The sequence below is a fragment of the Amblyraja radiata genome, chromosome 4, assembly GCF_010909765.2.
Source record: "Amblyraja radiata isolate CabotCenter1 chromosome 4, sAmbRad1.1.pri, whole genome shotgun sequence".
NCBI classification, from domain to species: Eukaryota; Metazoa; Chordata; class Chondrichthyes; order Rajiformes; family Rajidae; genus Amblyraja; species Amblyraja radiata.
The window spans coordinates 42,012,514-42,027,399 of record NC_045959.1 but is presented as its reverse complement, the minus strand read 5'-3'; the positions used below and the strand labels follow the sequence as shown (position 1 = coordinate 42,027,399).

The 14,886-nt window shown below is 40.7% G+C and overlaps 1 protein-coding gene across 1 annotated transcript in view; it reads left to right on the top strand.

Moving 5' to 3' along the window:
• The window catches only part of LOC116972561 (paramyosin-like), a 407,834-nt gene that overhangs the window by 275,930 nt on the left and 117,018 nt on the right, over positions 1 to 14,886 (top strand). The window contains exon 20 of the mRNA XM_033020381.1: positions 1,563 to 1,701. Within this exon, the coding sequence (XP_032876272.1) occupies positions 1,563 to 1,701 (139 nt within the window). The remainder of the gene's footprint in view (positions 1 to 1,562; positions 1,702 to 14,886) is intronic.

Genomic DNA, 14,886 nt, shown 5'->3' with positions numbered 1-14,886 from the left:
GTGCGAGCAAAAATGATAGAGATACTTCTTTTGCAACAGATTGTTGGAGCATTTACTTTGTTACCCTGTAAGAAGCTCACCAATGTACTATTTTAAACCAAAACTTTGATACAATGGGTGGCACAGTGGTGTGGCGGTAGATTTGCTGCTTAACAGCACCAGTGATCTGGGTTTGATCCTGATTATGGGTGCTGGCTGTGCGGAGTTTGTACGTTCTCCCTGTGACCGCGTGGGTTTTCTCCGGGTGCTCCGTTTCTTCCCACACTCCAAAGATGACAGATTTGTGGTATAAGTGGCTGCTGTAAATTGTAAATTGTTGCAAGTGTGTAGGATAGTGCTGGTGTATAGGGCAAACGCTGGTCAACGCGGACTCGGTGGGCCAAAGGGACTATTTCCACGCTGTATCTCTCGTGCTGTTTAAAGAGAGTAGGACAATGGATTTCAATATAACTTACACCAGCAGAAAGCTTGTAAAGACATGATGGAATAAATAGTATTTCTGCAAACATAGGTAGGGCTATAACTACTGTAGATTGGCTATTGCATGCTAGCCAATCCTGGTGTTTGTTAGTGGTAGCTCCGCCTAGTACGTGCTTTATAATCCGACGTATACCTGGACTTACTCAATCTATGGAACATTGCACGGGATCCCATACTGGGTTCTTCTGCCCAATGACTGATGTCTCGCCAAACCCGTGCTCCCCTGCCTGTCTCCCAGCAGCTATTGCAGCCATAAGTTCGTTCCCCGCCTGCGGTTCAGAAACAACTGCAAATGAAACGTGGCACGCAGAAGCGGTTCTTCGACAAATCCAGCAAACCACTTAAACCACTTGCACGTGGACAAGTGGTTCATCTGCAAACCGACAAGGGCCATGCACGCCTAGGACACATCCATGGCCCTTCTAAAGAACCAAGTTCATATCTGGTCGATGTCGACACAACCGTCAACAGATCCTTCCTGTGAAGGAACCGCGTCCTGCGACTCCCTATCCTGATGCACCGCGCCTCGTGCTCACTCCCACAGTCATATAACAATTACCATATAACAATTACAGCACGGAAACAGGCCATCTCGACCCTTCTAGTCCGTGCCGAACAGTCGATCCTATTTCCTCACCTCCTACTGTCGTTTGGCGCCTGGCTCGCCTGTTTCGTCTCCCACTGTGCCTATCGGGTCGCCGGTTGTTCTTCCACTCCTCTTCCCGGTCTTTTCTCCCGCGAAAGGAGGTGAGGCGGTCTTCTACCACATGAGGGCCGGACGGGTTTGTAGGCCTCCCATTAGATATGGCGATTTTGTTAGTGGTAGCTCCACCTAGTACGTGCTTTATATTATCAAGACTTTGCATTACGCCAGCCAGTAGATGTGGCAGCTCGGAGCTGTAACGTACAGCAGATCCTATGCTGTAAATGATTCAATAAATATGTTGTATCTTAATGTGTGTTCGGGTCACATCATTACAACTACTATTCCTCACATTGCACTCATGCTTCCATGGAACCCCACAGTACCTAACCACAAACATTAAATGGCATAACATTGGCTGTTCTTTTTATTTACCCAGGCAAGAAAAAGAGGAGTTGAGAAATGAATTGAATTTGGCAAAACAACATCAGGAAATCCTAATCCACCATCAAGACAGCCAAAAGACAGAGATAGAACTAGGAAATGCCAAGGATCAGATCCAAGCACTGCAGCAACAGGTAATCAATTTTCATATCTGATTGTGATATGCTTGCTCTTCAAAGAAAATAATCCATACAAATAAACATGAGAATATCTATTTATGTAGACATATTCCTTGGTCAGGCAGATTTTTTGATGTTATCAGGTTTTGATGTTTTTGATGTTGAGCAATTTCTTTCCCTTCAGAAAAGTTTAGAACAGTAAATTAGCTAATTAATGAATGGGGATCTAAATAACAATATATCAGTATATATTAATGATAGATTAAAAGGTGTGAATTTTTATGCAAGATAGTTTTCGTAGCAGAAAACATGTGGATTCCATATAGGTTATGAAATCAATAAAGACCCAGAAAGTGACAGATTATGCTGAGACAGTCAACGTGAAGTTCTGAAGAAAGGTGCACTGATGGAACTCAGTGGGTCAAGCAACATCTGGGAGGGAATGGACATGTGACATTTCAGGTCAGGAGCCTTCTTCAGACTGCTTGTAGTGGGGGAAGAAAGCTGGAAAAGTGAGGTAGGAGCAGGAAAAAGCCTGGTACGTGATGTGTGAATACAAGTGAGGGGGGTTGAATTGGTGGTGTCAGTGACAAAGGCTCACGGTGAAAAGGAGACAAAGGGGTTTCAGATAATGAGAGAAGACAGTGAAAGGTAAAGCCATAGAGAGGCATATAGGTGGAAGGGGTCAGAAGGCAGAGGAGGGAGGGGAAATAAAAGGGAAATGAGGGATGGGACGGGAGTAGTATATGAAGGAAGGAAAGGAGCAGGGTGACTCGAGGGATGGGAGATTATGGGAGAAATGGATGCACACTGAGGCGGGGGGACACATAAAAGAGAGAAGGGGTAAGGGAATATCATTTGAACTAGGAGAATTTAATGATCATACTGTTGGGATGTAAACCACTCAAGCACAAATCTTATATTCATCTAATTATTCTTCCTACATTCTCACTAACTTCTCCCAGATTCTAATACTTAACTACTATTTATATTGGAAATTCACACTGTCCAATTAATCAATCAACTTTAGCATGTGGGATGAAACTGGATAACTCGGGGAAAGTCCGCATGGTCACAAGGAGAACATGCAAACTCTACAAAGGCAGCACCCAACATCACGATTTAACCTGGGTCTCTGGGGCTGCGAGGCAGTGGCTCTACTGGCTGTGTCACCATCTCATCCATTCCTTATATGATTATCAGAATGTGCATGTAGTTCTGGAACAACGCAATTGAAAGGTGGTCATTCTTAAATATTCAGTGGAGATTCATGAAAATTATATAAGCAATGAAATTAAAAAGATAGCCTCCAAAATATCTACAGAACAGAGCTGATTAAAGAAGGTTCAATTGAAAGCATATATGAACAGGTATCATATTATTCTGTAACAATGTGAATAAAACTATGGAGCTGTACAACTCAGAAACATGCCCTTAAGCCCAACTCGTCCATGCCAGTTAAAGTGTTTGCCTAAACTAATCCCAACTGCCTGCATTTGCTCCATATCTCCCTAAACTATTTCTTACCATGTACCTATCCAAATGTCTTTTAGGCATTGTAATTGTACCTGCCTCCACAGCATCCTCTGGTACCTCGTTCCATATACCCACTACCCAAAGGTTGCTCATTACGTCTCTTTTAAATCAGATTCAGATTCAATTTTAATTGTCATTGTCAGTGTACAGTACAGAGACAACGAAATGCATTTAGCATCTCCCTGGGAGAGCGACATAGCAAATGATTTGAATAAATAATAATAAGTGTCCGGGGGGGGGGGGGGGGGGGTGATTGGCAGTCACCGAAGTACGTTGTTGAGTAGAGTGACAGCCGCCGGGAAGAAGCTGTTCCTGGACCTGCTGGTTCGGCAACGGAGAGACCTGTAGCGCTTCCCGGATGGTAGGAGGGTAAACAGTCCATGGTTGGGGTCAGAGCAGTCCTTGGCGATGCTGAGCGCCCTCCACAGACAACGCTTGCTTTGGACAGACTCAATGGAGGGGAGCAAGGAACCGGTGATGCGTTGGGCAATTTTCACCACCCTCTGCAATGCCTTCCGGTCGGAGACAGAGCAGTTGCCATACCATACTGTGATACAGTTGGTAAGGATGCTCTCGATGGTGCAGCGGTAGAAGTTCACCAGGATCTGAGGAGACAGATGGACCTTCTTCAGTCTCCTCAGGAAGAAGAGACGCTGGTGAGCCTTCTTGATCAGAGTTGAGGTATTGTGGGTCCAAGAGAGGTCATCGAAGATGTTGACTCCCAGGAACCTGAAGCTAGAAACACGTTCCACCTCCGTCCCGTTAATGTGGATGGGGGGGTGCGTGCCGCCCCTGGACTTCCTGAAATCTACAATGAGCTCCTTGGTCTTCTTGGAGTTAAGGGCCAGGTTGTTGTCAGCGCACCATGCTCCTAAGTGCTGGACCTCCTCCCTGTAGGCCGACTCATCGTTGTTGCTGATGAGGCCAATCACCGTTGTATCATCTGCATACTTGATGATGGTGTTAGTACCATGTACAGGTGTGCAGTCATAGGTGAAGAGGGAGTAGAGGAGGGGGCTCTATTTATTACCCCTTTCATCATAAATCTGTGCCTTCTAGTTTTAGACGGCCCCATTCTGAACAGAAGTACTGTCCATCAATCTTTTCCATACCTCCCATGATTTCATATTCCACTATCACCTTCTATGCTCCAGAGAAAAACAAAAAACAGTTTATCCAGCTTCCCCTAATAACTCGAGCGATCGGTTGTGGTAGCACCCGTGTGAGTCTTTTCTGCACCCAATCCAGTTTAATAACACCTTTCCTGTAACTGTGCGACTAGAACAAGGCACCATACTCCAAGTGTGGTCTGTCCACCAAGTTGTATGGTTGAAACATGATGTCCCAACTCCGGTACTCAATGTCCTGACCAGTGAAGGAAGCTTGCCAAATACCTTCTGTCTGTTTGCCACTTTCAGAAAACGATTACCGTACTTATACCCTCAGAGCTATCTGTTTTACAACAATCTCTAGGAACCTAACATTTACTGTGTATATCTTGTCCCATTTTAACTTATCAAATACCAACACCTAATGTAGCACGTGAACGAATAAAATGAAACCGAAAACCCAATTTAATTTAAATTTAAAAAAAATCACTGGACCAAGAAGCAAAGTAATTTTAAAGTAATATAAAACTATTTTTAAACTTTAAAAACAATACGAGTGACATAAGAGAAGAGTGCAAATATTAAGGAAATCAAGGTTAACCTCAGAATATTACCTATTTCAATGACAACTGACTATAAAGTATTGTAAATGCAGCAGGACCAGAAATATGAAATAAATATGAAAGAAGATATACTTGGAAGGGATGAAAATATGAAAAGAAAAGCTGAAGAAAAAAGAATAGTGGCTTACACACTGCTACACAGAACCACTTACACAGAAGTTCCATCTAAGAATATTACAAATCGATTCTCAATCTATAGAAATCTGAAACTGGCCTTGCAGTAAATTAATTGCACAGGAAATAAGCATCAAACTTTCACTTATTATGCCTCAAATTCATAAAGGGTCTGTCCCACTTGGGCAACCTAATCCGTGAGTTCTGGCGAGTTTGCCCTTGACTCATACTCGCAGCATGGTCGACACGAGGTCGTAGGAGGTCTTCGTAACTCTCCTTCATGCTCGAGAGTGGTCTCCGCGTACTCGAAGCCTCAGCTAGGTCGCGGCGTATTTTTCAACATGTTAAAAAATGCCTGCGAGTAAAAAAAGGTCGCCATGGAAAAAATCAATACTTTTTTTACTCGTTGGTTTAGTCATAGTAGGTCGGCATGTTAGTCGTAGGTAATCGAGGGTAGTCGTAGATAGTCATCTTAACAGTCGAAGGGAGGTCAAAGGAGGTCGTCTTCATTCTCCACTATTCGGTGGCCAATTTTCCCGAAGTTAGTCGAAGCTAGTCGAAGCTGGTCTTCAACATAGTCGAAGGAGGTCGAAGGAGGCACTCTACATAGTTGAAGGAGGTCTTCAACATGACAGTTTTTCAAACTCTTCTAAACTCGCCAATTAGGTCGCCCAAGTGGGACAGCCCCTTAAGCTTTACAATCTTTGGGTGCACAATATACCCATTAAGGTGAGTTATAGAATGGAATGAGTCTGTCCTCACCAGTTTTGAATCTGTGTTTATTTGTTTTTTATCAGCAGTGAAAGAATTTGTGAGATTATTCTCTGAGTTGTATTTAATGCATTTCTTGATTTTTATAATTTTGTTCCACACTGAGAACACTTGCAAATCTTTTTATGATTAAATGCTCTTTCAGTACTCCCTGGTCCCATCCATAATGGGGCCAATGTTCCAAGATTTATTTTTCAATGATTCCAGATCACGAGATCTCTCTTCCACTAACCTCAGATCTAATGAAATGCATTCATATTTCTTAAAGCTTCTCTCTCCACAATTCATGAAACACTGAAATCCTTCAGCTACTTTAAAACTTTAAGAAACCTTTCTAAAAATATTGCCTTATTGACATGTTATGGGTCAGTCTTACGCCAGTATAGATTAAGATATGTCCAACTCATGATAGTTCCTTTGGAGTTGTGCAAAGACATATCTAAGTCCACAAATATATCAATATCCTCATCAGCCTAATTGATTGTACCTTCAATAAAATCCTTGATAACTTATCTTTCTTAATGTTAGCCTTAACATTAGCTGCTCCTTTTTAAAGCATATGGATCGTGCATTGCCCACCATCCAGTGCTCTGGCATCAATATAAATATTGCAACTCTGTGTCCTCCCTTTGCTAGATTTGAGAAATAAAACCTGTTTCTATTCGCATCTGATTTAATTACTAAATGACGCCAGTTTAAAGTGACGGTCAAAAAATATAACGAGGGGACTTCCCGTGGCGCTATGGAGTAGGAGAGACTCGCGCCAACTAGCTCCGTGAAAAAAAACGAAAAAACGGGAGGAAAAGACAGATCCTACCTGCAGAAACCGGGACCGATTGTTTTGTACTAAGCCCGTGACGTCATCAGGCGCGCGACACCGGCAGTATGTCGACTCAACATACTCCCCCCCACAAGGTAAAAAACGGCAAGTCTAAAGAGGTAGGCCCAACTGGAGCCTCGGCCTCAGGTTTAACAACATCCCGAGAAGACATCTCAAAGAAGAAGTATAAGACTGAGATGCAAGAATTAAAAGAAGAATTAAAAACATTCCTTAAGGAGGAACTTAAAAATCTTAGACAGAACTTTAAAGAGGAGCTGACATCTTTTAAAAAAGAAATTAAAGAACAAATTAAAGAAGATGTTACAGAGATTGTACACGAAGTCCTTGAAGACTGGAAATTAGATATGGAAAGAAATATGGCTCAAAATGTTGAAGAAGTAAATGAAAAACTGAATATGATGGAATCCAGATTTGATTCTAAACTTGAACCTATCTTCCAGACATTAAACCAACACCACAAAATTGTAAAAGAACTTGAGGAACTTGCTGAGACAAGCACCGCAACTACAAAACAACTCATCACTGAGAACCAACGCCTATCAAAGTTATTGCGTCAAATAACCGAAAAATGTACAAACTTGGAGGGACGACAGAGGCGTCAGAACTTAAGAATCGTGGGCATCCAGGAAGGCAGAGAGGGGACTCGTGACCCCCGTGAATTTGCTGCAGATGTACTGAAAACAATTTTGAACCTGGACCAGGCGCCATTACTTGCCCGAGCGCACAGAGTGGGTCGCCCAAAGGTGGGCGACCGACCAAGAATAATGATAGTAAAGGTCCAATATGACCATGTATTGGATGACATGATGAGGAAAATTGGCAAAAGCAGAAATCTTGTATATGAAGGAGACAAGATTAGCGTATTCAGAGATTACCCCGTGGAAGTTGCTAAGAAAAGAGCGTTGTTCACAGAAACAAGAAGAATACTGAAGAACATAAAGAATCTGAGATATGGACTGTTATACCCCGCAACACTGAGAGTCAGTTACGAGAAGAAGGAATACTTCTTCAACAAGCACACGGAAGCATTTGAATTTGCCAAGAAAGTCGAAGACAAGATCAAAGATTGAAAAATATTCAACTCTTAACACCTACTCGGACACTGCTATCTCGCAGAGAAGATATGGAACTCTACTTTAAACTATTATATTTAAGAGTTGCCTAAAATTCGCAATAAGAACTGGGTATATTTCCTGCAACGGATATATAATACTAACATTCCAGTACTAACCTCTAACCTCTAACAACTATTAATAATCAAGAATATTAACTAACACTAACTAATGATAACAAGATTATTTAGATTATTTAAGAATTAATTAAAAGTATGAAATATAAGTAAAGTATGATTCAGGTATTTTATAATGAGAAATGTTTGATGGCCCTCTCTCTGATGTTTTCGTTTTTGATTATTCTTAGATAAATGTTTATATTATACAAAACTAATATTTCAATTTGAGACTACTAATTATACCATTAATGGAATATAATCAATATTTCTTTCCCCCCCACAAATTGTATGCATCGAATTGGAAACTTTCCTTTGAAGGAAAGCACGGAGCTAGTATTTTTATAAACCAAAAGCTACGGAAGTCCATAGATGCTTAGCCACATTAGGGTGGCTATCACTAACTGCACTAATTGTAGTTGTAGTTGCTTTTCTTTTTTACTTTCCACACTTTACTAACCCTATTAGCTATCACCTTTTTTTTAATCTTAGATCATATTATATTTTGTATTTGGAATGGAATTGCATATTTTATTTAAGGAGATATGTTCGGATGGAAAACAGACGTGACCTAAAATTCATCTACCTGAATGTTAAGTATAAGGTAGGGTTGAGTGTGCTGAATCATCTGCTCTACCACTTAATCACAAGATGCAAGACATGAATATAAAAATTGGGGGTGAGGGAATTAAATTCTGTAGTTGGAATGTCAAGGGAATTAATGAACCTATCAAGAGAGGCAAAGTGTTAGCTCATTTAAAATCATTGAAAACAGATATAATATTTCTCCAGGAGACACATCTTAAAAAGGAAGCACAACATAGACTGAAAGCAAAATGGATTGCTAAAGCGTACCACTCTTCATTCTCACATAAATCTAGAGGTGTTGCAATACTAATTCGTAAAGGTATACCCTTTAAACATATATCAACGATAGAAGACATTGAAGGCAGATATATTATAATAATAGGGGAGTTATACTTAAAAAAGGTGACTCTCCTCAATGTGTATGGACCAAATTTTGATAGCCCTCTGTTTTTAAGAGAATTCTTAACAATATCCCGGAAGGTACACAACAAAACTTAATAATCGGTGGAGATTTAAATTGTACATTGGATGCTTGTTTGGATAGATCATCAACTCAAAGAAAACTAAAATCTCGATCAAGTGAATTTTTAAATTCATACATTAATACCACAAATATTAAGGACGTTTGGAGAATTGAAAATCCATCGGGCCGAGAATATTCATTTTACTCACCAGTACATAAAACTTACTCAAGGATAGACTATTTTTTAGTAGATTCAAAACTTATCCCATTCACCTATAACTCACAATATCATAACATCATAATCTCAGACCACGCCCCATTAACATTTATGATCAAAGTAAACGGAATGGCAGAGACACAGTCACAATGGAGATTTAATCCCCAAATCTTAAAAGATAAGTCATGTAATGAATATCTAGTAAAACAGATTAAAATGTTTTTGAGGCTAACGATAGCCCTGAAATCTCTGCCTCCCTTCTTTGGGAGACATTTAAAGCATTTGTACGAGGAGCATTAATTTCTTCCCAATCATTTTTTAATAAAGAGAATAGGGCCAAACAACAGAAACTGGAAATGGAAATAAAGCAATTAGACACAGAAAATGCAGCAGCACCATCCACGATAAAACACAATAAAATTGCAGTATTGAAATATAAATTAAACAAGATTTATTCAGACCAAGTTATAAAACTTTATCAACATACAAAACAATTAAATTTTGAATTTGGTGACTAAACCACAAAAACTATTAGCGCGTCAACTTCGCAAATTGGATGGGGAAAAAACAATATACAAAATTAGAACAGATAAGGGAGAAACATTAACACTGCCTAAAGATATTAATGATAGATTTCTACAATACTACCAAAAATTGTATTCATCTAAAATAACAGAACAATCAACGGGAATGGAAACATTTTTACAGAATTGTAAGTTTGCGGGTCTAGATCAGAAAGAGAGAGAATTGCTAGGGGCTGAAATTACGATAAAAGACATTGAAGAATCAATAAAGTCCTTAAAAAACGGAAAGGCGGCAGGACCCGATGGTCTAAATTCGGAATTTTATAAAAAAATTATGATTTGCTTTCCCCACGCCTACAGACAATGTACAAATACGCATATACTCAACAGAAACTCCCAGAAACTCTAAATGAATCAACAATCATACTTATACCAAAAACGGACAAGGATCTTGAAGACCCAGGTTCATACAGAGCCATAGCCCTCTTAAATACTGATCAGAAAATATTAACTAAGATTCTATCTAATAGATTGAGCTTAGTGATCAGTAAATTAATATATCCTGACCAAACAGGGTTTATCCCCAAACGGTATTCATTTTTTAATCTGAGAAGATTATTTAATATTATATACTCCAATAGAATCCCTAACGCAGAGCTAGCAATTATCTCGTTAGATGCTGAAAAATCATTTGACCAGGTAGAATGGCCATATTTATTTTCGGTGATGGAAAAATTTCAACTAGGAGAGAAGTACTGTACTTGGGTTAAATTGTTATATTCTAATCCCAACAGCTAGAATATTAACAAACAAAATGTTATCAACTAAATTTAATCTCTAGAGGCTGTAGACAAGGATGCTCACTATCCCCACTATTATTTGCTCTTGCAATCGAACCCCTAGCAGAAAGCGTTAGAAACCATCCAGGAATATTTGGATACAATACTAGAGACACAAGGAATAAAATCTCCTTATATGCAGATGATATACTAATATATATTACAAAATTAGAAACTAGTATTCCAAACCTATTAAATCTAATAACTCAATTTGGTCAGTTTTCGGGATATAGAATCAATTGGAATAAAAGCGAAATCATGCCAATAACAAAATTCAATTTACATACAATACAACAATCCCCTTTTAAAATAGTTAAAGATAAATTTAAATACTTAGGAATCTATGTAACTAAGACATATACCTCTTTATTTAAACTAAATTTCCCACCCTTACTGAATAAACTACATAAGAATATTCAATACTGGAAAACACTCCCCATTTCTATGCTTGGGAGAATTAATGCTATAAAAATGATTTTTTTACCGCAACTGCTGTACCTACTTCAATTAATTCCGATATATATCCCAAAAACTTTTTTCAAAAAAGTCGACTCCATCGTTACAAGTTTTGTCTGGGATTATAAGAATCATAGAATAAGGTGTGAGTTACCCAAATCTGCAACGTTCCATCTCACTTCCAGAGAAGGATTCTGAATCTGGTGGAAGCCTCTGATTGGTGGAAGAGGACCAGCGGAAGCAGCTGATTGGCTTGTATTGTATTTGTATTGGAATTGTAAGGCTTTATTGTATTTGGATAAGGGGGAGAATGAGGGCCAGGGCAGTTTACTGTTCTGGATGTCAGATGTGGGAGGTCATGGAGTCGGAGTGCCCTCCAGACGTCCACATCTGCGCAAGATGCGTCGAGATGGGGCTCCTAAGAGACCATGTCAGGAACCTGGAACAGCAACTCGATGACCTCTGTCTGCTCAGGGAGAGCGAGGAGGTCATCGAAAGGAGTTACAGGGAGGTGGTCACTCCAAGACCACGGGAGACAGAAAACTGGGTCACAGTTAGGAAGGGCAACGGGCAGAGGCAGGGACTGGTGAGTACCCCGGTGGCTGTACACCTTGAAAATAAGTACTCATGCTTGAGTAAGGGTGGGGGAGACAGCCTACCTGGGGGCAGCGACAGCGGCCGGGCCTCTGGCACAAAGACCGGTCCGGTTGCTCAGAAGGGTAAGGAAAAGAAGGGGAGGGCAATTGTAATAGGGGACTCTATAGTCAGGGGGTCGGATAGGCGATTCTGTGGACGCAGACAGGAGTCCCGGATGGTAGTTTGCCTCCCTGGTGCCAGGGTCAGGGATGTGTCTGAACGTGTCCAAGAAATCCTGAAATGGGAGGGAGAGGAGCCTGAGGTTGTGGTGCATATAGGTACCAACGACATAGGTAAAAAAAGAGAAGAGGTCCTGAAAGAAGAATTTAGGGAGTTAGGTAGAGAGTTAAGGAGAAGGACTGGAAAGGTAACAATCTCAGGATTACTGCCTGTGCCACGCGACAGTGAGAGTAGGAATGGAGCGAGGTGGAGGATAAATGCGTGGATGAGGGACTGGTGCAGTGGGTATGGATTCAAGTTTCTGGATCATTGGGACCTCTTTTGGGGAAGGTGCGACCTGTACAGAAAGGACGGGTTGCACTTGAACTCAAGGGGGACCAATATCCTGGCGGGGAGATTTGCAAAGGCTCCTGGGGAGACTTTAAACTAGTATGGTTGGGGGGAGGGACTCAAATTGGGAAAGCTAGCAGTCAGTGTGTGAAGCAGGGGGCAGAGAATGGTAGCACTCTGACCCAAAATGTAGGGGAGAGAGAAGAAAAAGAAAATAATCAGAGAATAAGAGAGGGTGGGTTTCTTAAATGTGTATATTTTAATGCTAGGAGCATTGTAAGAAAAGTGGATGAACTTAGAGCCTGGATTGACACCTGGAAGTATGATGTTGTGGCGATCAGTGAAACATGGTTGCAGGAGGGCTGTGATTGGAAACTAAATATTCCAGGATTTCGTTGCTTCAGGTGTGATAGAATTGGAGGGGCAAGAGGTGGAGGTGTTGCATTGCTTATCAGGGAAGATATTACAGCAGTGCTTTGGCAGGATAGATTAGAGGGCTCGTCTAGGGAGGCTATTTGGGTGGAACTGAGAAATGGGAAAGGGGTAGCAACACTTATAGGGGTGTATTATAGACCGCCAAATGGGGAGCGAGAATTGGAAGAGCAAATATGTAAGGAGATTGCAGATATTAGTAGTAAGCACAAGGTAGTGATTGTGGGAGATTTCAATTTTCCACACATAGACTGGGAAACACATTCTGTAAATGGGCTGCATGGGTTGGAGTTTGTAAAATGTGTGCAGGATAGTTTTTTGCAACAATACATAGAAGTACCTACTAGAGAAGGGGCGGTACTGGACCTCCTGTTAGGAAATGAGATGGGTCAGGTGGCAGAGGTATGCGTTGGGGAACAGTTCGGGTCCAGTGATCACAATACCATTAGTTTCAATATAATTATGGAGAGGGACAAAACTGGACCTAGGGTTGAGATTTTTGACTGGAGAAAGGCTAACTTTGAGGAGATGTGAAAGGATTTAAAAGGAGTAAATTGGGACAGTTTGTTTTATGGGAAAGATGTGGAAGAGAAATGGAGTACATTTAAAGGTGAAATTTTAAGAGTACAGAATCTTTATGTCCCTGTTCGGTTGAAAGGAAATCGTAAAAATTGTAAAGAGCCATGGTTTTCAAGGGAAATTGGACACTTGGTTCGGAAAAAGAGGGAGATCTACAATAGTTATAGACAGCATGGAGTAAATGAGGTGCTTGAGGAGTATAAAGAATGTAAAAAGAATCTTAAGAAATAAATTAGAAAAGCTAAAAGAAGATATGAGGTTGCTTTGGCAAGTAAGGTAAAAGTAAATCCGAAGGGTTTCTACCGCTATATTAATAGCAAAAGGATAACGAGGGATAAAATTGGTCCATTAGAGAGTCAGAGTGGCCAACTATCTGCAGAGCCAAAAGAGATGGGGGAGATATTGAACAGTTTCTTTTCTTCGGTATTCACCAAGGAGAAGGATATTGAATTATGTGAGGTAAGAGAAACAAGTAGAGTAGCTATGGAAACTATGAGGATCAAAGAAGAGGAAGTACTGACACTTTTGAGAAATATAAACGTGGATAAGTCTCCAGGTCCGGACAGGATATTCCCTAGGACATTGAGGGAAGTTAGTAGAAATAGCAGGGGCTATGGCAGAAATATTTCAAATGTCATTAGAAACGGGAATAGTGCCGGAGGATTGGCGTACTGCGCATGTTGTTCCATTGTTTAAAAAGGGGTCTAAGAGTAAACCTAGCAATTATAGACCTGTTAGTTTGACGTCAGTGGTGGGCAAATTAATGGAAAGAATACTTAGAGATAATATATATAAGCATCTGGATAAACAGGGTCTGATTAGGAACAGTCAACATGGATTTGTGCCTGGAAGGTCATGTTTAACTAATCTTGAATTTTTTGAAGATGTTACTCGGGAAATTGATGAGGGTAAAGCAGTGGATGTTGTGTATATGGACTTCAGTAAGGCCTTTGACAAGGTTCCTCATGGAAGGTTGGTTAAGAAGGTTCAATGGTTGGGTATTAATGGTGGAGTAGCAAGATGGATTCAACAGTGGCTGAATGGGAGATGCCAGAGAGTAATGGTGGATGGTTGTTTGTCAGGTTGGAGGCCAGTGACGAGTGGGGTGCCACAGGGATCTGTGTTGGGTCCACTGTTGTTTGTCATGTACATCAATGATCTGGACGATGGTGTGGTAAATTGGATTAGTAAGTATGCAGATGATACTAAGATAGGTGGGGTTGCGGGTAATGAAGTAGAGTTTCAAAGTCTACAGAGAGATTTATGCCAGTTGGAAGAGTGGGCTGAAAGATGGCAGATGGAGTTTAATGCTGATAAGTGTGAGGTGCTACATCTTGGCAGGAAAAATCAAATAGGACGTACATGGTAAATGGTAGGGAATTGAAGAATGTAGGTGAACAGAGGGATCTGGGAATAACTGTGCACAGTTCCCTGAAAGTGGAATCTCATGTAGATAGGGTGGTAAAGAAAGCTTTTGGTGTGCTGGCCTTTATAAATCAGAGCATTGAGTATAGAAGTTGGGATGTAATGTTAAAATTGTACAAGGCATTGGTGAGGCCAATTCTGGAGTATGGTGTACAATTTTGGTCGCCTAATTATAGGACGGATGTCAACAAAATAGAGAGAGTACAGAGGAGATTTACTAGAATGTTGCCTGGGTTTCAGCAACTAAGTTACAGAGAAAGGTTGAACAAGTTAGGGCTTTATTCTTTGGAGCGCAGAAGGTTAAGGGGG